This window comes from Salvia hispanica, chromosome 2 (assembly GCF_023119035.1).
Source record: "Salvia hispanica cultivar TCC Black 2014 chromosome 2, UniMelb_Shisp_WGS_1.0, whole genome shotgun sequence".
Lineage (NCBI taxonomy): Eukaryota > Viridiplantae > Streptophyta > Magnoliopsida > Lamiales > Lamiaceae > Salvia > Salvia hispanica.
The window spans coordinates 3,008,622-3,036,403 of NC_062966.1; the positions used below are offsets into that span (position 1 = coordinate 3,008,622).

The 27,782-nt window shown below is 35.5% G+C and overlaps 1 protein-coding gene across 6 annotated transcripts; it reads right to left on the reverse strand.

The window, feature by feature from the left end:
- Positions 1-7,559: 7,559 nt before the first annotated feature.
- LOC125205071 lies at positions 7,560-27,581 on the reverse strand. 6 transcript variants are annotated; one of them, XM_048103879.1, is made up of 43 exons: positions 27,455-27,581; positions 27,165-27,297; positions 26,612-26,687; positions 26,080-26,160; positions 25,908-25,988; positions 25,148-25,224; positions 24,993-25,047; positions 24,825-24,873; positions 24,482-24,619; positions 23,112-23,193; positions 21,509-21,587; positions 21,349-21,395; positions 21,071-21,265; positions 20,184-20,259; positions 19,755-19,835; positions 19,575-19,655; positions 19,037-19,113; positions 18,886-18,940; positions 18,736-18,784; positions 17,684-17,821; positions 17,185-17,266; positions 17,030-17,108; positions 16,443-16,489; positions 15,518-15,729; positions 13,862-13,949; positions 13,661-13,780; positions 13,456-13,574; positions 13,313-13,385; positions 13,105-13,224; positions 12,656-12,724; positions 12,393-12,563; positions 12,264-12,311; positions 11,995-12,136; positions 11,677-11,774; positions 10,773-10,917; positions 10,603-10,688; positions 10,421-10,531; positions 9,777-9,851; positions 9,427-9,492; positions 9,117-9,305; positions 8,855-8,965; positions 8,175-8,255; positions 7,560-8,085 (listed from the first exon to the last, which is right to left on the reverse strand). In XM_048103879.1, exons 2-43 carry the CDS (start codon positions 27,267-27,269, stop codon positions 7,903-7,905), a joined length of 4,137 nt encoding a protein of 1,378 aa, XP_047959836.1. In that variant the 5' UTR covers positions 27,270-27,297; positions 27,455-27,581; the 3' UTR covers positions 7,560-7,902. The 6 variants fall into 6 exon arrangements, with proteins under 6 accessions (XP_047959836.1, XP_047959839.1, XP_047959838.1 ...); XM_048103882.1 differs by having other exon boundaries at positions 27,165-27,294; positions 27,455-27,572; XM_048103881.1 differs by having other exon boundaries at positions 27,165-27,317; positions 27,455-27,544.
- Between the last annotated feature and the right edge of the window lie 201 nt (positions 27,582-27,782).

The window sequence follows — 27,782 nt, forward strand, 5'->3', positions numbered from 1 at the left end:
AAGTAGGTATGGCACAAAGTAAGAGTGATTTGATGTTTTATTTTTTGGGACATTCCAAAAAGGAATACGACACAACTTAGTTGGGACGGATGGAGTATGAACTTTTTTAATTTTAGTATAGATAAATAACACATTACCCCTGCACGCCGTTTTATTTACAATCTATATATCATTAAACTACACTACTAATGATGTGAAGATTCTCCACTAGCACTATTTACATTACCATTTATATATCTCTCTTAGTTTAGCGATTATACATAAAAACTTGCGCCAAACCAAATGTTCATAGTTTTGAGGTACAAATGGAGTACAAAAGACTAGTGAGTAGAAAAAAATTAGTGGAACATATGTATTAATGTTAATGTTAATTGAGTCATTTTTCTATTTTGGAAAGTTTCAAGATATTTGAGTCATTTCTATTCTTTTTTGGCAAAAAATAACTTTCTCTTTAACTTTATTCTCTCTTCATCTCTCTTACTTTATACACCATTTATTTAACACACTATTCTTAAACTATGTGTCGAAAAGAAATGTATCTATTAACAAGGAATGGAGGGAGTATTAATTTTGTAAAGGGTGAAACAAGTTAATGGAACATATACTCCCTCCGTCCTTGAAAATTTGTCACTTATTTCTATTTTCTTCCATCCCTAAAAATTTATCACCTTTCACTTTTATCATTTCTGGTAGTGGACTTCACATTCTACTAATTCATTTCCACTCACATTTTATTATAAAACTAATATATAAAAGTAGGACTCACATGTCATTGATTTTTTTAACCCACTTTCTATTACATTTCTTAAAACTCGTGTCAAGTCAAATAGTGACAAATTATAAAAAGGAGGGAGTAGTTCATTACTAAAAAATAATAAAGTTCAACAGTTAATAAGGGACGTCCAAAAAAAAAAGGTGGAACGCAGAATGCTGAACAAAGGGAGTATCTCAAATTGTCGAGCATTTTATGTCGGGGAGGAGGAAAAATACTTACCCGCCTTGCATGCTAAATAATGTCTCGTTTTATTATTTAAGGCTTTCCATGGTTTAAATATTCCATTTTCGAATATTACAGTTGCCCCTAAAGTTGTTAGTTTGGCAAAATCAAAGGAAGGAAGAATGAGAGGTGGAGGAAAAGGATCAAGAATGGAAAAAAATCTAAATACAAAGATAACTAGAGCTATTGGTGCTCGTAATATCTGGACCAATGATTAATCATTTCGAAAGGCTTGTTCCAGTTTCAAATCTGAACAGGCCAACATTTCAATGTAACTACAATCCCAGTTAATCTAGGTTTATTATAATTTAGTAAAGAGTGAGGTTCATTTTGGTCTTAAACATATGACCTACTTATAAATTGGACCAAAATATTTACTACCTTCGTTCCCCAAATTTTGACACAGTTTACTATTTCGGTCCGTCCCTAAAAATTTGACACACTTCACATTTTACCATTTTTGGTTATGGACCCTATATTCCACTAATTCATTCATATTCACATTTATTATAAAATTAATACTTTAAAAGTAGAACTCACATCCCACCAACCTTTTCAACTCACTTTCCATTACATTTCTTAAAACCCGTGCCGGGTCAAAGTGTGTCAAAATTTGGGGGACGGAGGTAGTACTTTTAAAAAAATAGGCCCGTAACAAATGAAAATATCGATGAAGTCGTCAAAGCTAACGGCCAATGCAAATTGCACAGTAGCACGACGGTTAGTTTTTTTATGGAACCGTGAAAAAAGGACCACTTCAACAAGGATTTCATTTGTTATGGACATATTTTTCAAAAAGTAAATATTTTAGACCAAATTCATATATTAGTCATATATTTAGGATCAAAATACCTTTTACTCTTTAGTAAATATTGAAACCGTAAATATGGTTATCAAAGAAATCAATCTCTTCTTGTGCTGCAATCACCATTATCAGCCACACCCCACCCCAACACACCCATGGTATCTCTAGATTTATTTGCTTGCCTTTATACGTGTATAATGACACACGTTGACGGGTGTAACACCCCAACTTGTTACAATCCTTTTTATATGTTCTTGGAAGAACGCCAAATATTTAAATTGATTTTTGCCATTATTTCTTTTCTATAGTTAATGGAATGGGCATGAGCTTTTAAAGAAATCGGGCCAGGATATATTTTATTCTTTTACGAGCCCATTTCATTTCGTCGAGGAAGACCAATTATATTTGAAAATTTATACCTTCAATCCCACTAAACATTTGTTAACACCACTCTGTTACAACAAACCGCTCCACCATACTCCACCATCCTTCAAAATCTCAACAATATTTCGTACATGTATATATCTACACGTCTTCCTCACTTGCACACATTTATTCAATATCAAACAATGAAGAATTAGAGAAAGGGAGATTGCAGAGAGAAACGAAATTTGAGAGAGAAAGAGAGAGTGAGGAGAGAGATGGCGTTGACCGAGATGATATGGGGCTGGACGGAGGAAGAAACGAGTGATAAGTGGAGAGGGAGGCTGAGATCTCCAATGTCCGATCGAGACAACTTTGGTGATATGATGAACAAGATGAGAGGAGTAGCGACCACAAACAGCAGCGACGCTAAGCGTTGCCTGACGGCGAACAGTGAATAGCAACGATGGGTCCATGAAGGTGACGATTAGTTCCGACACAGAGACGGCGGCGCTGATTGCAGCGTGAAGACGAGAGTCAGAAGGGGATTAAGGGCTTGTTTTGTTGCGGTGAAACGAGAGAGAAATTAGAGAGGGTTGTAGAGGACCGGCAGCGGATTTAATGCAGGACAACAACAACGACTTCAAAATCTGGAAATTTGAGAAATCGAAAGATGTAAGGAGACAGAGGTGTGGTGGATTCGGCACGAATGCAGCGGCGGTGGTGGTGGCTCGGTGAGTGAATTGCCGCGAATTGAACAGAGGAGACGGCGCTGAGCCGTCTGGAGAGGGGGAGAGGGATTAGGATAGGTGAATCTGGGATCCTCTGATTTTAATTACTGAAGAAAGGGGGGAGAGAAGAGGAAGATTGGAGTTTTCTGGTGTAGAAATTTTCAAATAGAAAGAAATTGAAGATGTGAGGGGATTTCCACCGTGTGCTTTGGAGAAGAGAAATTTGGGAGTGTTAGCTCTATTCATTTTTTTTTTTTTTAGCCATAAGTTTTGATTCAAGCAATATGGATAAATGTAGTTTGGGCCGGAGTTATGTTTAAAGAGGTTGGGCTAATTATTTAAATCGGATATTTGGGCCGCCAGTTTATTTGAGTTGGAGTGGAAATTGAATACGAGAATGACGAGAGCTCGGACGGAGTCAATCGAAGGATAAATACGATGTGCTAAAGTCACAAAATTTTTTATAATTTCCTAAGAGAGATTGAAGGATAAGATTTATTCATGCATGTTTTGCTTGAATTAAATTTATTTCTCTTAGACTCTAATTTTTAGCATATTATGTTCTTGTGAAAAGGCGATGATTTTTGCATGTTATTTGAGAACGGATAGAAAGACAAGTTGAGGATATTAAGTGAACGAGGTGGGCTTTCTTTTTAAATAAGGACTATGTCCTAAGTATGTTTATTTTTAAATGGTGCAAAATATGTTTGTCATGCCATATTTTTGTGTTGATGTGGGACCTATCTGAAGTGGCTTTTGCCATGTATGGTTAATCGAATTCGGGTCTGACTAGGGAGTGAGTCCCTACCAAGGCTGGTGTACACCCTATCGTGCGCTATCTCTTTGAGTTGGCCGGTCTAGTGACTTGGAATGTGGCCACATTCCTTGTCATGTAGTTCAGATATGGTATGGTGATGTTGATGATGTTGAGGTTGATGGTGATGATGATGTTGGTGAAATGTTTTAGTGACTCGGGCCATTTCAAAGTTAAAACCCCGAGGTCACTCGTTAATGGCATGATAAATAATTTTTATAAAAATGTTTTCGGCATGAGTACACTGAGTGCATCAAGTACTCAGCCCTGCATTTGTTTTAAAAAAATGTGCAGGTTGAGCGGTGACGAGCGCGGTGGGTGTTGAGCATAAAAGTGAAGAATGTCTATCAAATGTTCAGAATATGTTGTGTCTTCATACATAGCATTATTCTACTCTCGAAATGCTTTCACTGAATGTTGTTTCTTTTGAGTTCATTTATTGATAAGATATTGTATCTCCTTGAGTTGTCAATTGTTGAGATGATACTCTGATTTTATTTGAGTTATTTCTATTATATAGAGCTTTGGTCGAGTTTTGTTGTTTTCCCCTTTCTTTCTCGCTTCTTTAATCCTCCCCTAGTCACGATTCACCGTGTTTTCTATCCTTTGAAAATGCGGGCGTGACAAGGGGTCTCTAATTTAATATGATCCGTAGCACAAAGAGTTTGTCCGATTGGGCACCACCATTTGAAAACAACCAAAAGGATGGTAGGCAAGAGCCTTATGTCCCAAATTCATTTTAATATTGTTCGCTTGGATCAAGTTCGCACGGTTTATTTTTGTGTCACTCCCAAAAGGCCTTTCAAGTAACGAAAGATCCTCTTTACGGTCAGTGCTCATTTCCAGGCTACCCCATGAACCTGCTTACAACATGTGCTATGTCTGGTCTAGTGCAGACTCCCAACAGCATTTGAGTATGGAACTCGAGCCATGTACTCCTCCTCAGCATCAGATAGCCATGTGCTCATTTCAGTGCATGATTAGATCACAAATGAATGTTTATGGCACTTGAAGTATCAATAGCCTTTGATGTAGACATGTCAAATCTTGGCAAAATCTTCTCAATATAGCTCTTCTGTTATAGGGAAAGCTTCTTCTTTGTCCTATCCCTAGATATCTCCATGCTCAAGATTTTCTTTGCTAACACCCAAATCCTTCATATCAATCTCAGCATTGTTGTGCAAATGTCACTTCACAAAAAAGGTCCCAACTATTTTGATAATCAAGAAAACCCACAGCAAGTGAAGAGGATCCAAAGTAATTAACCACTTCTTGTTCCCTGGTCGTCACAACAATTCGGCTTCCATTACCATTTTCTGGGAAGTAAGGCTTAATCTTTTCCCAAGGCGAAACACTCCACACATCATCCAATACGATCATATATCTTCGACCAAATAAAGTTTGAAGCAACTTTTCACATAGTTGATCATCACTTTTATTCTCTATGTCCCCTGCTTGTAGGCAAGAAAGAGCTTGTGAAAGCATATGAGTTGCATTATAATCTTGAGACACAGTAACCCAAGCACGAACATCAAAATGTTGCACAACACGTGAATCTTCGTAGACATTTTTGGCAAGAGTGGTCTTACCAGCGCCTCCCATTCCGCCAATTGGGAGTGTTCTTCGAGAATCATGTCCAATGAGCTCATCCAAAAGCTGCGCCACATAGCCATCAAATCCCAGCATGGTAGTCTTATTAGCTGCTCGCAGAGCTGATGACAATGACGACGATGATGATGGTGGAGGCAGGGAGCTGACGGATGGGGTTTCATCTCACATATTATTTTTTCAAGGCGAAGCAATGCTGTTAGACTTTTGGTAGCAGATGAAGCAATAATTTGATGAGCAGCTTCGACTTCAATCATGTCTTCCGCTTCACGAGCTGCATCCAGAATCAGCCACGTCAGATCTTCTGCTTCTTCGGAATACTTCTCCACAAAATCAACCGTTTCACGAAGAGATTGAAACAGGTAGTTGTCGAAGCAAGTGGAAAGGAGAGGGTGAGTTTGGATCTGATCCATGGTATTCAGCAACGAAACAAGAGAAGCATGAGCGGTCGCCGCCATCTCTAACCTCTGATTCAATCAGATTTTGTTGTTCGTTTTGGCGAAGTCAACGGAAGGAAAAATGAAGCGGAGAAGAGTGATGAGATGAATGATGAAGCAGAAATCGTAGATGACAGAACTTTAGTGAAGACCACCTACAATTTTTTCCACTCCTATAGCTTTGCTGCATGAAGTTGGAAAAACTCTTCTACAATGCATTAACTTGCAATAAGCCCACCTAAAATTGTTGACAGTCATAGTCAAATTTGGTGGCTTCCGCGTGTAGTGGACTATCTCTAACTTGTTCAAGAGGAAACTTAGAATAGTTGCATGTTTAGCTTTAATAATCCAGATATCGTCTGCGGATATCTAATTAGTGAACTAAGTGAAATCATATTCCTAAAATTCTCTTCTTTGTCGGATTAATCGCATCTATATACTTGTTTTATTTTATACTCCCTTCATCCCATAAAAATATGTACAGTTTTCATTTTCGTCTGTCCCACAAAAATATGTGTATTCCATTTTTGGAAAATTATATCAATTAAATAATATAGGTCCCACTATTCACTAACACTACTTTAACTACTATTTTCTTCATCTCTCTCTTACTTTACCCGTTTTGTTTTAATTCACGTGCCATATCCATTACCCATATTTTTATGGGACGGAGAGAGTATATATTTAATTCTATCTTAGTTTATAAAAACCAAACCAAAACCTTTATTTCTCCTAATTGTATATGGCCCTTTGCTTGTTATAGTTTGCACTTTATTCCATTTGATTCAATACTATGTGTTTTACCTTTGGCTATACGATCTATTCAGTATATACTTGTAGTTAGTTTTGGTAGTAATAAATTATTCATCGCCTAGGATCATAGGTGCTATTAGGAGTTAAACGCAAATCATTAGGAGACTTTTGTTTTAGTTTGTAATCCACGAGTCGGGTATTTTGAAATAATGTGTGACATATCACCTATGTTAGCCATCTTCTTTCCAATGCTCGAGACACATAAAGACATAGTAATTATTAGATTAATCGATATAAAGTGTTGTTATTAGATCCTTAGAATTCTACTCTCCCTTTCTATTAATTTCACCCTTTTTCTGCCCATATTTCTCACATGCGAAGATTTTGGGATGTGACTAAGAATCTTCTGTTTAGAGGTGTGACATTGAAAAATGCTGAAATTTCGGAAGTTGATTGGGAATTTTTGAACAAGGTTGTCCCTTTGAATTAATAAAATATGCCAACAATTGAAAATATGCCAGAAGCTGCGCCACATAGCCATCAAATCCCAGCATGGTAGTCTTATTATCTGCACAAGGAGCTGATGATAACGATGATGGTAGTCTTATTAGCTGCATCAACTCACACCCGGTCAGGTGTGAGTCTTTGACTCGCTTCCTCTTCACTTGATGAGGTGGAATTTCACAAATGACCTAGAAATACCCTAACAGTTGAGAGATAGCTAAGGAAACTCATCTATACAATCCACAGACCTTTGGTTCATTAACTCCGCGAGAATTCTATAATAATGATTAGTGTTCTATTATTGTTGCGGGCTTAGGTGATGAATCAACGTTATGTGATGTATACACAATAAGTAGTCCACTGAGATGGTGTTCTATTTGTTGGACAAGATAATAGTGAGATACAATATGGGATAAGCTACAATAGGATTTGTCTAAGACTAAATTAGTCATATAGGTGAGGTGAGATTGTCAATCATGAGAAATAATTTAATCTTGCCATTATGAAGGCAGGTCAAGATACATTGTCTCAAACCAAGCTTTTGATAAAAATGCAACTGCTCAATAGATAAGATTAGTCATGACTTTAATCACAAGTAATCGTTGCAACCACACTATATGTTTTAGACAGAGTACTAAGCAGCATAGGAGTACGTAGTGTGTATGTATACACTGTCACTTGTTATTGTTACAACAACTATGCTACTTGACGTTTTTTGATACATATGCTTACGGACCAACTGAAAACCATTCGCAGCATCCATAGTCATCCTCATTACATTCACAACTTCTTCCATATCTCATGTAAACATGCTCAAGTAAATTCCAGATTCCTTAATTACGGGCATCATCAGATAGGAAAAATGCTGAACAAAGAAAATAAAGAGCTGGTTACCAAGCTTTTCCAGCAGAACCAAAGAGATGCATCTTCTCAGCAACCACAACTTTCATAGCTTCCTTTGCAGATGTCATTACGTTGACAACATCTTTCTCAGTCTTCGTTAATGAACCCATGTATGCCTTTCTAACCTCGGTGTTCACGTTGAATTTCCTTACTCCCAGCCTCACACATTCCTGCATGTTCATTTACTCAACTCAGACAAGGAAACTAAGCTAAACACCTTCATTTTAATACAGAGGATTACCAAGAGCGATGTTCTTACCTCAATGATATCCTTGTGCAAGCCAGAAGCGCCATGAAGCACTAGGTGAACTCCTCGTTTTGAAGTTAAAGCATATATATCCTGTTGTTCAGAAATAAACAAGGTTAATTAATCTAGCATCTACTTGCTGATGAGCATTATTACAGCTTGCGCTTTTTTTAACTCATGCACTATGAAGAGTCATTGCATTTCCAACGAATCAATAGCTTAAAAGTGATCAGATTTAGCAGTAGACAATATTTGAAAACACTAAATCAGAAGAAAAAATAATCAAAAGATACCCATGGCTACTAGCATTATTGAGAGCTAGACAATAGCATGTGACGAGCTATTCTATCATCATATTATTATTCTCTTATTCAAGTTTTCGTTAAAAACAATTGACATGGATTCACAAGCTTGGTAAAGTGTAAACCCAATAAAGATAAACCTAACCCAATATTCAGTTGATTGATCTAAAGTGGATTTCAAAGATTTAAAATGGATTCCCAGGTATGCTAAAGCTTTTGCAACTTCACTTTTTGCGGAAAAAAAAAAAAGAGCATCTACAACTGATTTCCAAAAACCAATTTATAACTTTATTCATAATCTCTCAAATAGCAAAATCATTGTCATATACTGTTAATTATATAGCAAAATCATTATTTGAAAACACTTGAAGTATACTATAAGTACTTTACCTTGAGCAAATCGAGTCTCAGATTTGGGCCGCTAGCAGGGTATGTTCCATGAACGTTTCCAATGCAAACAGCCAAAAAATCTATACCAGTTGAATCAATGAACTCATTTGCCTGAAATTTGCAACATACAGTTATTTTAACAACTCAGAACCATTGACGGTCATTGAATAGGAAAAGAACCTTCATTTTGTAATTGTGCTGAATCATGGATTTCGTTTTAGAATTAATGTCGTTTATTATTCATGCAGGGGGAAGAAGGAACCTGGTTAACATCAGTTAGTTTCGCTAGATAATCTTCAACAGTCAAATCGTCCTCTGTGCCAGACAATCTTCCCAACTCAGCTTCGATCATTAAATTTTTAGAATGTGCCAAGTCTGCAAGATACTTGGTGTAAGCTATATTTTCCTTGAAGGATAGATGAGAACCATCAGCCATGATCGAGTCAAATCCCTGTCAGTTTGCCGCATATAAAAACATAGTGGGTTACTAAGTCTAGAAGACCACAATTTGGCGAATTAAAAGGAAGGACCAAAATCTGAATTTAAAACTTGAAGAAATTAAGGAAGCTTACCAATTCTAGAATCTCCAATAGTTCTTGCTTTGAATTTCCATGGTCAAAGTGAACTGTTATAGGAACCTGTAACAGAAAATGCGAATTTATAACTAAAACCTTATTGATGGATAGTAATTACTGTGTTGTGGCAACGTGTTACCAATTATAACATTACAAGTGAAAACAGTTTCCCATGCGATACAATGAGAACTAAATAGCTTAGATTTCAGACAAGATGTCCACGTAGCATGAGTTTCCTGATAATCTTATGAGTCTGTGCCACGGAGAAAAGCTTTACAGCTATCATAGAGTTTCAACATATGCACTCATTCAGGGTCAAGTTTTTTATAATTTCTGGTGCTGCTTACACTAGCTTGTTCAGCAGCAAAGATGCAACTGGCAACCAATGGAGCTCCTCCCTGTTTGAAGGCACCGGGATGAATCTGCAAACATAAGAAATGATTGACCACTTGATCGGAAAATATAATTTAGTATTATTTGATACATATAAATGATGGCATATAGCTACATAAAACAATGGTTACCCTAACTTTTATTCTACTATTTTTAGAATAATAACTATATCCTAGGGTAGAGAAACTCAAATTCCATTTACTTTAATTGATGACTAACTTTGGTACAACATAGGTGAGTGCAATCTGAATCACTCAGAGGTAGCTGTTAACAACCCAACAGGTAAAATATAACTTTGGAAACTCTAAGAGAAGCATTCCTCCTACTCCATAAAACACTAAACGACAGACATTAGAGGACAGAGAAGTCTTCATTACTGCTGAATTTGTAAATTTAGTTCACAGAAACAAAACAGATGACTTAACAATTCAAAATTAATTATTAGATTATGGTGGAAAGTTTTAATAGTGAGAGCACCCACATCTTAGCTTATGAGTTATCTTCAACTAAATAAGAAGTTCAAACCAGAATAACAGGAGATGGAAAGCTAACACATAAAAAAAGAGGCTAGTTACAAGTGCAATTGCACAATTAAAACCTGTAAAATTGCTGGACTCCGTTGCTCCTCGGCAGCAGCAACAACTGCCATAACCCCTTCCAGATTGTATACATTAAAGGCCCCAATAGCATATCCACCTTTTTCTGCATTCTTTTAATTGCAAAACATTGTCAGAATTTCATAGGATAAAAGAGTAATGACAATGAATGAAGAGATCATACAAGAAGAAGTTCCTTTGTTGAAAGCCTGCCTGGATGTGTCCAGTTTTTCACAACTTCTGCTATGGCATTATTAGCACCCACATTTCCTGAGAGTTGACATTATTTCAGAAATTTTGAACCATTAACATCCAACAATAGCTGATATTGCAATCTTTAGCCACTCATGTTACCAGGAAATACAATATAAGGGATGCCTGGATGTCTGCTTTCAGGTCCTAGCTGCCATAAGGGTATTCCAGCCAGAGCTTGGCCCACAATTTTAGCTTGTTTTACTTCTAGAGCTTTTGTCGCAAGGTCAGAAGAAGTAATTCCACCCTATTATATATTATTAATTGTCATTGATCAGAATGAATACATTCTCTCTCTGAGCCCACCATACAGACAATTAGTTCACTTAAGTGCAATGAATCAGGTTAAAGCAACCATGGTGTCATGAGAAACTGTAACACTCAGGAATAAGGATGCTCGAACATCAAACTTTTCAAGGAAAAGAATAACTACAAATATGATACTTGGACTTAATAAAAGTCTACTGAGTGTTTGTTTCCTTGAGCAGAAAGTATTCGCTTACATCTCCTTGGGTGGGTAAAATTGACTAAGGGCTTGTTCACATTGAAGATCTGTAAATGAACAATACCTACGTGGACTCTTTAATTGTCAATAAGTTACTGTCAGTAAACAGTGAAAGAAAAGGGGAAAATGAAATGTAGCCCATAAATGCAAGACCAAACTCGATATTACAAGAATTCCCATATTTTTTGGCCTAAAAAGAGTACTTGTAATCTACAGTCTTCTCTTTCAGCCTCGACATACATTTCTAGTATTTATTAAACAACGTGTGCGTTTCGAAAAAAAAGGCCAATCTTGAAGTGAGTGTTTGTTGTTATCTCTAAGGCCCTACCAACCATCGTGCTACTTCATCCTGTATACTAGCAAACAAAGGCTAGAGGAAAGAGAACAATTACATGCAGGTTACCTGAGAATTGACTATTGAGCATTGGAACTTTTCTATTCGATCTATATCGAATAAATGTGGAAGAAGAAACTCAATGTGCGCACCCAATCACATCATACCTTTGCAAGAATGTAACGTGGTCTTGTAGTTATCCGGCGTACTATCTCCACTAATGCAGAGCTTACTTTGCTATTGATCACCAGGCTTTCAGAAGCATCTGTTTCACGCATGTAAAGATCACTAGCAGCATCTAAGAATAGTAATAATAATAATATTATTATTAATATTATAATTTATTATTATTACATTATTATTATTAAATCGCAGTTATATTTCGTAACTGACTGAAAGTCGAATATGATAGAAGTCATAAAACACAGATCGATATCCAATTTTGGGTGGAAAGGAATAAATAATGTCTATAGATGATGACTCACTTTTTCCAACAAGAAGTTGCCTGCTAGTCAATATAAGAGTGTCTTTCCCGCTTTTTAGGTATATATCGGCCATATCAGCTACTTTATTAATCTCTTGCTCTCTTTCTTCTACCGAGCTCTCAGCAACTTTATTAACCAAAACCTGTTGCGATGGAGGGTGAAATGTATGATATTTTATAATAATCATAGCAAATAACAATCACTACTTTTTATTCTCCTCTTTCACATAGTTTACTGATAGAAGACAAGGGGTGAGAGAGCTGAAAAACCTCAATCATTTTCAATGTATGACCTCTTTGAACCAACAGTTCTTCAACCTACATGTTACGGTGATACTTAGCTCATACTGAGATCTCAAGAGCTGTAATTACTAAATTATGGTTTATGGCAACTTGAACCTGTTTTGTTGTCTTTGGAACGTATGACCCTACGACTATGAGTCCACCAATCCTCTCCCTGGATAACATTAGATCATGTGGCAACACTGGAGCTTTTGGTTTTATTCCAACCCGAGTGGAAACAAAGCTAGCTGCAGTACGGCATAAGAAACTTTTTCCCTTTATTTCAGCCTACAAGAAAGATGCAGACCAATGATGAAGCAGCCTTCTGTATTTACTGTATAGATGTCAGGAAGAAATACAATGAAAATATAAATATCTACCTCAATCATTCCTGCAGCGAATACTGCCATGTCTCTTTCACTAGCAGCATTAACTATGCATGTAGATCCCTGTTTCAGTCAATAACAGAGAGATTTAGAAAGTCCGTAAAAATTTCAATAGAGATCGAAGAGATCCATATTCGTGGTTTAGTAAGGACGTAAGAAAATCTTTCAGGCAAAGATTGAGATCTGGTTGGAACTGGTAGCTAATATTAATCTTCAGTCTATTATGCATAAAATCTTGAAGAATCATTAACAAGAAATAAACTAGTTAGAGCTTTTTAATATATTAGATTATAGATAATTTTATAAGTATATTATATCAAAACATTCGAAAGTTATGCATTAATTATATTCTACCTCCACATGCTGATTTGTGATGACAAGATGACAAACTAGTTATATACTATATCGAAATTAGCCTTCCAGGTTTTACTCTGAAACTGTACCTTCTTTAAACTACAGAGATGTTCACAAACAGCTCGAGGCCCTCCCACCCTTAGAAGTTCAATAGAAATGGAAGCCACGCTGGCTGCATTTATACGACCTCCAGTTTTCTCCTCCACCCACTGGTTGTAAAAGAGATAGCACATTGAACTTTAGCCCACGGTATATATATTGTTTTTGTCATAAATACTACAAGAAAGATGTGTTTACCTCCCTCAGATTAGAAGATATATATCCAAATGAAGCGTCTTTTGCAAACTCTGTTTCACCTGCAGGGATAAGACTACAGAGACAACGATCCTAGTTACGTTACTTATTCAACAAACAGCGTAGCAGAAGTGAAAGAGTAATACCTATCACCATCCGCAACATAGTGTACATCCATAATAGTATAGCGGCCTCCTTGTAGGAAGAAGGGGCAAATTATCCATGCATCCACTGAACCAATTACAGAGACAGCAGCATCTGCTTCCTATACATTCAAAATTCAAGGCATGAAGCTCTTTTGAGATATAAAGGTCAGGAAGTTATACCTTTTCATATGTTTAGTGGCCTTGCCTCTGGGAAATGGCCTCGTAGTGTTGAATCCCCCCTCAGAACCACAGTGTACTTAGTGTTATCCACTGTTTTTGCAGCAGCAGACAAGTTGCTGCAGATCTCTTTAACTAGTTCAGTAGCCTGTAAAAAGAGAAACCCAATAAATAGCACGACAATGTTGGAGATAAACGAACTTGATAACCGTTAACCCACTATTTTTACCTTTGTGGGACTCATTGATCGTGAATTTGTCAAAATAAAAAAGCACTTTGACCTTTTACCAAATTGTTCAACAAGTGACTCAATGCTCCTGAAATCACACAAGAACATCACCCAACTGTTTTATCCAAAGTATGACAAATGACTTTTCACCACATCATAACTAAAGTTAATTTTCTTTTAATAGTTTTGGTTTTCCTTCTCTTAATACCATCAACTCACTAGATGGAAATAGAGGTTGTCAAACTAAGATATATTACGTCCTAATAGACTTTTAATGTGTTAGGATATAAAGAATAAAATATATCCGTACGTCTCTGCGGATACTGAACTTGGTAAGTTAACTGGAAAAATCAAACAAATTTCTTCCTCCATCTCTTCTTACTAGAGAGCCTTTAAAATCACTATTTCAATCATGAGATTGCACCATGTTCTTTAAACCATGATATTATCTAAAGCATAATACAGCCTCATTGTTACTATAGAAAATTTGACTAATTGGTAGAGATTGTCTAAACTAAAGCAACTTGGATGCAGGCGATTTTAGGAGGGACCAAAAGATCCACGGCTATCACTTCCCAGCCTCAACCAGTCGCACAATGGTGTAACCGTAATAACATGACTGCATAGTGTTTCATAATTGCAGTACGTCTTAAAAGAATAAATATAAATTCTATGTAACACCAAATTAACATTTGATTTTTAAGAAAAAAAAATTCACACTTAATAAAGCCTGGAACACTACTTTAAGAGTCTCAGGTACTGATTAACACGAGAACTTAAAAAAAATAAAAATCATTTTGGTCTCCTAAACTAAACTAGTCTGTACTTAGCTATAACCTTCTGGGTCTTCAAACAGTATAAATGCACAGGAGATCATTTTTCTTGGTACAGGATATAGAGTTTGTTATTAGAAAGTAATTTGGAGTTAAATGTGTGGTTAGAATTACAATGTAAGCCATGTACTAGGTTCTTTCTGTATAATACAACGACAATAATAAAACATTAGTATATACTCAAGAAAATAGTTGTAAACCAAAGTTACCATAGCATACTGTTAAAAATATTAACTAGAAGTAGCGAATTACTAACTACAAGTGGAATATGGAATCACTCTATAGTGAAATGCATATATGATACTGCTACTTAATGCTTGCTGTGTATTGCATATTATAAAGAAGTTCAGTAAAAAAGTAACCCCCACATGATTCTTAAGGGTAGTACATAATTTGTTGTAGACATCATACTAGTCATGTTTTCTTACACACTACAATACACGAAATAAGAGATGCTGCTTACACTATGACAGATATCTACCTCCCCCCATAACTTATACTCCATCCGTTCCATAATAGATGTCACACTTTCCTTTCCTTTTTAGTTTGTCCCACAAAAGATGTCACATTTCCTTTTTTGAAAAAAATTTCATCTCACATTAATATAAATATATTATTTTCTCTCTCCACCTAACATACAAAACGACATCTCCTAAATCCCGTGCCATTTCCCAAGTATGCCATCTATTATGGGACAGAGGGAGTATAACGCAACATTACTGGTTCCACAAACAAAGAACTTATTGCTCATTATACTAATTGAGAATTGGACTCACTGTTTATGTACATGTGAGAATGAACATTGTAAGTAGTTGTGACTCACCATTCTGCCAAGACGTCAAGGTCATTAACTGTTTGTGTCCCAGTTGGATCATCATCCAAAACAACCAATGTTTTTGAACTTTTCTGGTTCAGGCTAATTATATCCTCAATGGGATCTGTCGGCCATTCAGGTGGAAGAGAATCAAGGACAACTTTTTTGCTTAAAGCATGATGTTTTCCTTCAACTTTGACTCCTGTAAGTGTCTCATAAACCTGCAGATTTCAGTAAATTATGTATATAACACATAGCCATAATCTGCTCTAATATGACGTGGACATAACATTATATAACTACTATGTAGCTATACAAAACCAAATATATTTTGATGTCATTAATTTTTTTGTAAAATATTTGAAATTTGATGAATTCTCACCCGAACACTATTTTACATGATTCTAGTTATAACTGTTTGGGTCCCAGTTATAGTTTAACATTACGATAATATCAGAGTGTTTTTGCCAAAAAGTTTTATAAAATCAAAATAAAATATGTTTGTATTAAACAATATTTACTGTTCAAAATAGTGATGCTTGTGCAGACACTCCAGATACCAAACTTCTCAACTTTTATCTTCTCATTACAACTATTACCTGCTTTTACTATCAACGATTACTTTCTCAAAAGCACGACTAGTATCTAAACACACTACTAAAATGGGAATAATAATATTTTCATATTATCCATGTAGACTAAATCATTTGGCTGAAGTGCTGACAATACATATAACTTTCAAGTACGTATAATATGGAAAAAATTAACAATTCAAATTTATCTTTTATGACACATTTCTTATATAAGCATGTCCATTGATTATAATGTTATAAGAACATTATTGATATTTATTTGTACTAAGATAAGTACTTTATCATAAACTTGGAATATTCTAAAAAGAATCTTTCAATATAGACACATCGTAAGAGTATACCTTTACTACAGAAGAATCATCTATTCGCCCCCATCCAGCAGCTGAACCTGTTCTAGCAAACATTCCAATTTTATTATTTGCACAAGGTAATTAAGATCACAAAGTGCATATATACACTGTATGAGCAAATCAGTATTTTATTTCTAATTACCCAAACTAAACTGAAATAAAAAAATAAACAAAGACGAAAACAAATAGCAATAATAATCAAAATAAAAAATGAAAAGAAAATTTTGGACCAACATAGTTCAGTATGTAACACAGACAAATACATTCATAAGAACAGCAAAACTTATGGTTAGTCCAAATATACAACTCTGTACACTCCAAGGTTATGGTCAGAATTTTGGAATTGTGATCATGTTTGGACTAAAACAATGTAACCTCTCAAAGATTTGTTCCTATTCAATGTCCACAACCTCCAGTTGGATATGCTATGTCATTTAGAGTTCCTCCTAACAAAGCCTATGCCGAAGTAAACATGCGTATGCTTTCTCACATGGATAACTCCCGTAGGTTCAAATGCATTCCAACTTTGTAGAAAATTATTACTATAACTTACTAAAAGGGTAACCCAATCGGCCTACCTGACAAGAACAATTGATGTGCACCATTTGACACGTGAAGTGGAACCTTGCGAGAAGAGCCTTCTTTAGATACTATGCCCTGTACAAGATTATAACAACGAAAACTTGTATAAACTGTAAAACCCCAAAATCAGAATAGTCAGTCTTACTCTTACCAAATCCTTCACAAATATATCAAGTGCAGATAATGGCGTGTAGTCATTCTCTATCATGTGTGGACCACGATTCTCAAGCATCCTGTGGTGGATAAGCTATAAATTATGCTAATTTATTACTGATAATGATCATTATGGCAGTATGCAATGAATTGCTTCAGATTATATATGAAAAGCAATAGGTGAGCTTCCATTAAAAATATACTCCGCATTCAGTGGGATCTGAATAACAAAGGGGATGAACCAAGAAAACATAAATATTGAGAAAGAAATTGGCATCTGCAGGGTTCCCATTATGAATACCTAGAGCCTTCTAAAAGGCCTTTCCTGATATTAAGGGGCTCGTTAGGACTACAAATAAAATCATAAGGTAATGAAACAATTATAAGAAAAACAAGAGTACAAGATAAAACAATGAAACACATAGTAGCAATGAGGCTAAAAACATCTTGGTTCTCATGAAAAATATTTGATGGATTCAAATATGTATAAAACTTACCATGACGTTCCAGCACTCAATGTGATGATGTCAAATAACTGACTAGTGTTCAGGCCCAACCGAGCTGCAAATGCTATTGCTTCTGCTGCTGATGCAATATGAACTCCAGCAAGTAGTTGATTGATCATTTTTACACCACTATAAAACTTGCATTAGAAAGGATTGTATTCCATGAAGATATCACCAGATAATCAAGCACAAAGTTGTAAAATATATATTCAGTAATCAAAATGATATGGTGCAATGTAAAAACAAGGAAGAACTCATTAGTGAAATTTTATGGGTATCAGTTTCGTAACATATCTCCTAATATTTTAATGTAAAGTTATCTCAAAAATTATTGCAAGGTATGTGAAATTATGATAATTTCTTAGGCTATATATCCCATATTTCTTAAACCAGCACAACGTGCCATATTCATTTTAGGTTTCCTAGTTCCTCTATCTTGCAAGCATCTGAAACACCAATCACTCAACTTTTTTTTTTTTAAAAAGGATAAATAATGGTCCACATTCATCCTCATAGCCATGCTGACTAAGACCCTCAACCTTTTGGTTGGAGGGGAAGTGTCTTACCAAATAAGTTGTGATTCACCGTCACACCAACAACAAAACTTATACAAGGACTTATTGCAAAAAACTCCGTGCATTTATTTCATGAATATCAATAAAGCACTTCATGATCTTAGTAGGAAATTAGTTGTTTGTGAAGGAAGACATGAACTTGTGCAAGAAATGCAACTGGTAGACAGATTTTTTTTTTTTTTTATTAAAATGGGTATATAAGGTCAGATGCCGGATTATGGAAGTTTAGAGAGATAAAGAAAAACGGCTCATAGTAATAGACAAAAACATGGATTTTTAAAAATGACACTTATGGCCCAATGGCTATAAGTTTCACACTGCAAAACCAAATTCTTTAATGCCCTTGTATCACTTGAGGTTATAATTTTTTCTAGAACGCCCCTGTCATTAATCTGAGAACTTTGGCCATGAGAAAACATTCAATGTATTACGCTTTCGTGAAATCTCCAAGAGTGAATTTGGATGTACCTTCCAGCTCCACAACCTCCATTTATGATATAAAGCTTCTCACTTAATGCTGTTCCAAAACCAATTAGATACCTTCAGTTTCAATATAATATATTGGAATTAAAAACCAGGATGGAAGTTAGAGATTTTATCGAGCACAATTTACTCAACCTGAAAGTACCGAACCAGCACTCACCAGAGCTTCTTCTGTACCTGATGCCATTATCTGAAATGAAGAGTTATATTATTAATAGCAATCAAAAATCAATGTAGACATTAAGGCTCTTTCATGATAGACATAGGATATATTTGATACTCATACAGTAAGTGTTCCATCAGCAGCTCTCTTCACACCCCCGGAGACCGGAGCATCCACCAGCTTTAAATTCTTTTGTTCATCTGTAAGAATTAGAGTTATGCAGCAATTAAAAAATATTCTTTAGTATAAAGGACATGGTGCTTCAGCATGTGAAACAGAGATCACTAATTCCAACTAAAATATAACTAAACTCTTAATTTTCTGTGTGTTCACTTTTGTGAATTGTTGTACATAGCTAACATCAAAGAATCTATGATCTGTCCACTTACAATCTCTTTTTTATGACTATCCAACAACAATCTTATCATGTGCTGACTACTGAATTGTAGGATATGTGAAACAGAAAAGATTAAATGAACAAAGAGATAATTTAGTTCAACCAATTTATGGAGTCAAGTACTGGTATGATATATGTATAATAAACAGACCATCTTTTCTACAATATATGTCTTTCATTCTCTTTAGAAATAATCATCTAACATGTCTAGAGAGGATATGTTGTTTGCATTTCAGGAAAACCTAAGGAAAAGAATGGACCTACCTAGCAATCTTCCTTCTAGCTTGCTGACAAAAGCTGGAGATACAGTGGATGAAAGGATAATAGTTGCCCCAGATGGAAGTGCTGAAAAATTAAGAAACAGTCAAATAAGATATTCAGATACAAGGGCTCAACATCAAGAGATGACACCCACTAGCCAATAGAGAAACCAAAGATCCATACCTGCTACAGCACCAGATTTCCCATACAGAACACTCTCAGCTTGATATTCATTTGTGACCATTAAGACCAATACATCCACATCTGGAAACAACCATCAGGTCAGAAATGGTTGTGTAAAATCTAATACATCATATTGAAACTGTGGTGTATGGGATTTCCTAAATTCAAGTACTCAATCTTTTCAGCTTTCAAATGCAATGGTCAGTAAACATCATATAAAATGCTAGCTGTATGGGTTTCCATGAGTGCAACAGGTTACAAGGTAGTATGAATTATGCCAGTTAATACCACTAAGCTATCTCCAAATTTGAGTAAGACAGAGAAAACCCCATATTCGAAAATGGTAAAATTTTGTAAAGTCAGTACAGAGGCTCATGAACATCCCCCCCCAACACACCCACCCACACCTTTTAATAACTTGTATAGTACCTTTGGATACTTCTGCAGGGCTGCTACCTCCAATGCCTCCTTCATTTTCAAATCGAGATAATGAAGGTTTGTAGACCTACACAGCAGACACAAGGAAGTCTCTGTTACTTCTGAAATTTTTTCAATTTTCAAATGGGAATCTTAGTCCTAAAGCTCTATATCATTAATTTGAAGACGAGTACATAGGCCTTAATAATATCACTCAGGTGCTATCATAAATGAGGATTCAGAATTCATCAATTGTGTGAAGAGTAATTAAAGCTAACAGTGTCCGGGCAACAACCCATATTAAGAACGAATTTGATACTTCTTAAAAGAGGGCATGCAAGTTCAGAATGGAGGAAAAAGCAGAAGTTTACATCTCATACTTTGTTCAAATTTTCTAGCTTTGTAAAATTCTAGATGGAAATAGTAAGAGCCATAGATTGTCTTTTTTTTCATTTTTCAGACACTGCTAATGGTAGGTACAGGAATACAGACACCTTCTTTCAACTTGTAAGTAGCCAACTTTTAGGAAAAGTTTACAGTGAAGTTTCTATATGTTTAATTGACAATTGACTGTCGAAGCCACATTTTCACATTAAGTTATCACACAATCACATGCATCTTCTATATGGTTGATTCACACATCGGATGTGCACTAACCACGGAGACCATGTTTGAAATTCTTATTCTAAAATTTTAGTTTTGATAGAGTCATAGGCTCCAAAATTATAACAGAATTTCAATTCAAGTTGTAGAGTATGGAGGGAACTAGTATAAATATCATAAGCAGCCAACTGCATATAGTACATGAGAATTACCAAAACATTGCAATCCAGGGTAAAGATGCCATGCACTCGTGTATTTTTAGAAGGAATGCAGAGTAACATCAGAGCTAAACTTACGTCATAACCAAGTACAGTGAAATTTGATTTTAGCAAATGTGTTGCCATTCCAAATCCCATTGCTCCCAGACCAATAAATCCTATTCTCTTTGCAGTTTTTGATTTGGCAGATAATTGCTTAGCCAGTTCCTCTGGATTGTACGGTTTTGCATTGGCAGCACCTATGATGTTCACCCCGGATAACTCCTCCCAGACCTGTGACAGCACATGCAATTTTAGATAACTAATTTCAGAGTAAAGAACATGAAAGCGTCTGAATAAGTTATATAATCATTTACTTTGAGCAATGTGGCATTCTCATCTTCCTTCCCTCCATGAGAACATCCTGATAAAAGATAATGAATAAACTAAGCCTAAAACATATTAAATTTAACTGCATGGAATAGCATTCTAACTGTAGAATAAATCTAGACTTAGTCTAAGATATATATGCCATACCTGCAAGGATTTGTTGGTGAGCAACGCTTGTTAGTGGAAGAGGGAATATCAGTGATCTCGCCATCTCCAATATTATTTCCTTAAATGCAGATGGAGATTATTCGGACTGATTAGTTGACAAAAGATATGCATTCAACCAAAACTAATGGTCAATAATACAGTTAAGGATCACTGAACAGTACAACCCAAACATTCTTCTTATAATACTCTAATTCAAAATCAGTGCTCCGGTATTCTAGACTACGAAGGAGAGATATGAAATAAGTCTGTAGCTTTTATATTTAAATTTGACGGTTAGATTTTCTTTAAGCCTTTCATCTTCCTTTCCAGGAATTTTGTGTTGTAGAACTGGAAGCCCTTGTGTTTCTTTCTTTCTTTTCCTTTTTTTTTGTACAAAGAACTGAGTCATCCTTGGAACTCTCAAAATAACCCTGCTTCATGCTCTCTCTCTCTAGTGATTCTTTAAACTTTTAGACAATTCCTTACTCCTTACAATTCAAAGCAACAAACATACAGCTGGAATGATAAATTCTATGCTACTTGACCTTGTTTGTGATGAAACCAACTTGTTTACTTAGTACTTACATGTAAATTCCAACCCTCTACCTTTATTATATGTATATCAGAAGTTCCAAATTCACCCAGGGGTTGACCTGAATCTTGGGCTAAAGGGTTGACATTCATTAGCATTTTCTAGTTAGTTCAGTGTAATGGTTCATCAAAGACGGGGAAGTAAAATAGCTCACGTATACCTTTACGTATTTCTAGTATACTCCTTAGATCCCTAATACAGATGATAATGTTCTTGTACTGCTGGAGAACAGTTAGATGCAAATGACTGCTATACTTTTGTGCAACCATATAAATTACTCCCTCCGTCCCAGTTTTATAGTCACATTTTGCCATAAAAGTCTGTCCCACATTTAGAGTCACATTTAGAATTTTCCATATTTGGATATAAAATTTTACCCCATTATTCACTAAAATTACACCCAAATGCCATTATCTACATTAAAATAAACCAAAACAAAAATAAATAAATAAAAACCAAAAAGTCAAAAGGGACACACCTTCAACCAACTCACTTCATTTATTACACACTCCATCATCTCACTTCATTTATTACACACTCCACCATCTCACTTCACCATCTCACTTCATTTATTACACACTCCACCTCTCACTTCATTAATTACACACTCCACCAATTCCTTAAAACCCGTGCCATAACTAAATGTGACTATAAATGTGGGACGGAGGGAGTAATATTTAAAACTGAAGCATCTCAAATATTCAACACAAGAAGTCCAAAACTAAAAACACCAGCCAACATTTGATTAATATCTTAGTTCCAACTATAGACCAAGCTTACAAGTCTAGCCCTACTCCAGATGATGGATAAGAGTACTAGCTAGTCTTCTGTCATATACATCTACAGATATTTATCGAGCTTAAACAAATTGGATGAGTTCTGACAAGCATATGTCAATGGAATGACTCCGGAATGTGCAATTGTCATGTGTATCCTGTGCATGTGCACATGCATGCAGGATAAAGTAGTGATACAAGAACCTTTCATATAAAAATAAGTTTGCTATCTTACCATGCTTTTGTTAAAAGTAGAGAAGAGATGAGAGGTTGACGGATTGCTCTGTAACAGATCGGGGATGTAATTTTTGAAGATCCTGAAAAACATTTGGAAGACAAAAACCACAAGACCAGTCAGAGGGATTTATAAACTTCAGAAAATTAGTTCATAATAAAACAAGAAAATGCAGATTTAGAAGACCAGAACGGAAATTTGGCTGCCATTGTTGTATACAAATCTAACTTATCCTTTACCCAGAAAATGTTAACAATGTGTAGGTACAGAAAAAATAACAGGACAAACACATGAACAAAGAATAATTACATCTAAATGGAGGATGTTTATTTTATCACCTATTGCAATCTAGCTTTATTTATTACAGAACTATTCCTGTTGGGAGTTCATAGTAGCAGATGTCAGAATAGATGTAGCTGAATTTTCTGACTGGATTAGAAAATCAGAGAATTTTACCAAGGGAGCAATAATACCAAAATCATTGGTAACATCCTAGCCCTTAGCACAAGTCATTCTCTAGCACCTCTTGAACCAAAAGAAAAATGATAGCCTTGAATTCAAGCGACTCCTAACGAAACATCTCACAACTCAACTAAAGATGCTTCTTGATCCTAAGAAATTTAACTATTTAACTATACTGTTCAAACCATGATGACGAACAGACTGCTGCAACGATAACCCACCATGACACTTTACCCTTTTTGTATATGAATCACATAAGTTTTGACAGTAGCATATTTGCAACTTTATTCCTAATCCTATTCAACATGTCATGGTGTAAACTAACTGAAAAGGGTCACCTTGACAGTACATACCAGGCTGATTCTGATTCCTAAACAAGAGACTCTTCGGTTACTTATACTGAAAAGGAGTAGTTAACCACATTTTTGGCGCAACTAACCCACAAAAAATATATAGAAAGAAGGTCAAGTCTACCAGCCAGCCTTTTCAGATGAAACTGCAGAGTGAAACCCATAGATAATGCTCATAATTCATCAGTTTTTCTCAAACATACCCTCAAAAGATTCAACTGATATGCCTATAATGTATCCGGATGTAAGGAAATAATGTTATGTCATAAGCATAGAGATGACAGGAACAAGTTACATTCACATGATAGATAATTCTAGTTTAGAACACTAGTAAATGGAACTATCTAGTATCAAGAGACATTAGAAATTTTTCTGAAGAAGGGGAAGTGACAAAACACAGTGAGCGAGCCCTCTTTAGTGTCAGGATTCAGGAAAAAAAAGAGCAAATAATATGTGCTTCAATATTATCAATTTAATCAGGATTCCGAAAAAAAAGAGCGAATAAATGTGATTCCCGATGCCTGGAAGTGAAATAATGGACAAGATATAAATAATCACCATGAGTTTCCAGCTGCGTTAGAGACAATATCATATACTGTCTGTGGATGTATACCAGCTTGGGTACTCAGTGAAATGGCTTCAAGAGAAGCTACGAGGTGAATTCCTTCAAGAAGCTCAATTATCATTTTACTTTTGCTGCCAGCAAAGTAGGAAAAATTAATACAGGAAACAAGTATGATAATAATCTAATTAAACCATGATCATGATACAATAACGATTTGTGTACCCATTTCTTTCAGAGAAAAGTCAAACATTAGATCTTTGTTCTGATAAATGGTTTAAGGAATTAGTAATAGTATTATTTAAAATGAACAGCTCTAGGGCCCATAATTAAGCACACCTGCCTGCACCTACATCACCCTCAAATGAGAAAAGTTTCTTGCCCATAGCTGCTCAAAAAATAAACGCTGGACTCAGATTTGAGATGATTGTGTAAATTACAATTTCCACGTGATGCTGGAAAGAAATTGCTTAACACCAAGTGCATAAGGGAAAAGGAAAACTGAACCTGAAAGGAAAGGCTTTGCCCTAGAGGTCGACTCTGATAGTCCAGAGGAAATAATCTGAAGATAAATAATCAACCCAAAGGAGATACAGTTGAGCATGTATGGGTGTGGATTTGAATATAATAATAATACATTGAAAATCGCTTCAAAGTTTTACCATGACATTTCCATGCGAGACTTCAGAGACTGCTTTGAAGGCATACATATCAACAACATTTGCAACATGATGATCCTCTGCAATTGCAAAAACTAAAATAAATAACAGAACATGAAATACATGCCAACATGCATAGGTAAAGTTTAGGATTTTATCCGATTGAGTCTGCCATTCATACTATCATGATCTTCATCTGGAACTTTATACCTTGACAATTACTGGAATGGGAAAGAATCTACCTAAGTCTTATATGCATTTTGAAGTCATGGTGCTATTTTAAGCTTATGAAGATTAGAGCTTAGAGTAATAAATTAGACAAACAAGAATATTTTCTTAACAACCTGTTATCTACAAACCGACAGAAAAAGAAAGTAGAATGAATGAGCAGAATATGGCTATCCTTGCATTAAAGAAATGACTAATGAAAACTACATAACTCATCTTTGTCATAATAATATCTGCAAATTACCATTGGCTTTTATTACTGTATGTATCTAGTTCTTTCCTTTTCTCCTCTTTATATGGCCCTAAGACCTGTGGTGTTTCAGTACCCAGAACAGACAAAAGATAAAAATAAATACTGAAAACTCAGTCCTTATGACTTATCGGTCATCAGCAGTTTAGCTATATTTTAATTAAATTCATATATATGGGCATTAAATACATTACATGTGGAAAAACATTTAACAAACCATTTATATATGTATAAGAATACAATAACACATTTACAAAAACAATATGCATATTGAATGTAATTTGCCTGTAAGACTTTTCTCCAACTTCTTGATATGTACAGGTAGTATGGTTGAGTGGATAATGATGATTACATCTTTTGGAAGTCCTGGAATTTAGAGGTGAAAAAGAAATTAGTTGCATTCCAAAAGTTAAGGTGCCATAGCTGTAAAGGATTTTGTTCACAAGCTTGTGAGAACCTTTTAGAATCCCCTCATCACCATGAAAGATATCATCTATTTGATCAGAGTGAGAAATCAGTGTGACCAAAGCATTAACACCTGCATGAATCAACAAGAGGAAAAAATTAATCAGTGCATATGATGTATACTGAAAAATATTGAAATTGCTTCAAGCTACTTGACATTCTATAATTTTGTTTCTTTTGCCACTCAGGGGGGTGGCTTAAATGTAGCCAAAGATCCAATGAGGCAGTCAAGTGAAAGTCGCAGAAGCAGAGACTATATTTTAAGGGAGACACAAATGACACCTGGACTTCAATGACGGAAGAACCGAGCAATATTATTCCCAATAACCCTCAAATATCATAATCTCCACAAATCATCCCAGACAGACATTGCCAAGTTCATAGGTAGAAAAAATTGTTTTGCAAAGAATTAACTAAATCTGAACTGTTTTAATAAAAAAAATATACTGCAAACTCCATCTTTGTTCCAAAAGAAAGGTAAATGAAAAGAAGAACCCTGTGAAAGGCATAAGAATAATATTAACCTTCCTTTATCTCAGTCAGATTGGCACACCTTTTACCGCCGAGATTTGAGAAATCATCTATCAGCTTACTGGATTTCTGCAAGGTTGAGGTTTCAGGCATGAGTTACTTTGAAGATAACAAATAAGAACAAATTCTATACCCAATCGTTGAATAAATTAACTTATCATGAATGAAGAAATACAAACAGAAAATGACATTATTTTATACTATATGATATCAGAAACAAAAACTCTATTGAAAGCGGCTAATAGTTAAAGAGGAAGACAGTGTGATGATAAACATCAATATGAGACTGAAATCAATGATCTCATCGAAGCAAATCGCAACGACGCCACTAATCGACTACTATAACTGACTAATTTGACCTCTCACCTAACTACTGCTCATCAAACTCTCTGCATGCATACCACAAAACAGGTTTATCTAAATAAATTTAATCAAACTTGTGAACTCCGTCCAATTGATTCCGTACGTCAAATTCACAACAAAAAAACAGAATAATTGAGCAGCAGAAACCGAAATGGAGAGATGGAGAGAAATGAATGTGGAAACCTCAAACGCCTGAACAGAATAGCCAGAGCGGAGAAGAGAAGCAGCCAATTCCAGAGAAATGTCATCCAACCCCACAAAACCGACTACGCCACCAGCTTTCGCCATTTCCGAACACACGATCGACGAACTTCTACTGAGGTGAGCAAATCAATACTATCAATCAAACAAATACGAACTCAATTTCCGATATCACACACACAAATTTATTTTTACGTTTATACGTTTATACGTATACTTAGTTTCACGGTAGTGATGCGTTGCTGACACAGCTCTTGGGGATTGGGATGAACCTGTGGAATGAAATCAGCAGCGTCGACTATATTGGACTTTTTGTGCACAGCTGGAATTTGTGTGCTTTTTGCAGCTGTGGAGACGTATGAAATTGAAATGCTTCACGAAAGATCAAACTTCAATATGCCATTTATGCTATGAATTTCACTCTTATATATAACACGGAAGCTCTACCTTTTCCGTATAAAACTACTAGGCAGTAGACGACAAATTCAGGATACCTTCTACTATTGGTTGAGACCTACACATAGTCTAAACTCAAAGTTAAAAAAAAAACTACTCCCTATATCCCATTTTAGGAGTCCCGGTTGAGTCGGGCACATGTTT

Excerpts from the sequence above, each read along its gene's own strand:
- LOC125205071 (XM_048103879.1), bottom strand. The coding sequence starts at position 27,269 with ATGGCGAAAGCTGGTGGCGTAGTCGGTTTTGTGGGGTTGGATGACATT. Across the intron at positions 19,656-19,754 it reads GAAATCTGGTGCTGTAGCAG|CACTTCCATCTGGGGCAACT; the intron begins GTATGGATCTTT and ends TTAATTTTTCAG. Across the intron at positions 10,532-10,602 it reads CAACAAAGGAACTTCTTCTT|AATGCAGAAAAAGGTGGATA; the intron begins GTATGATCTCTT and ends TGCAATTAAAAG.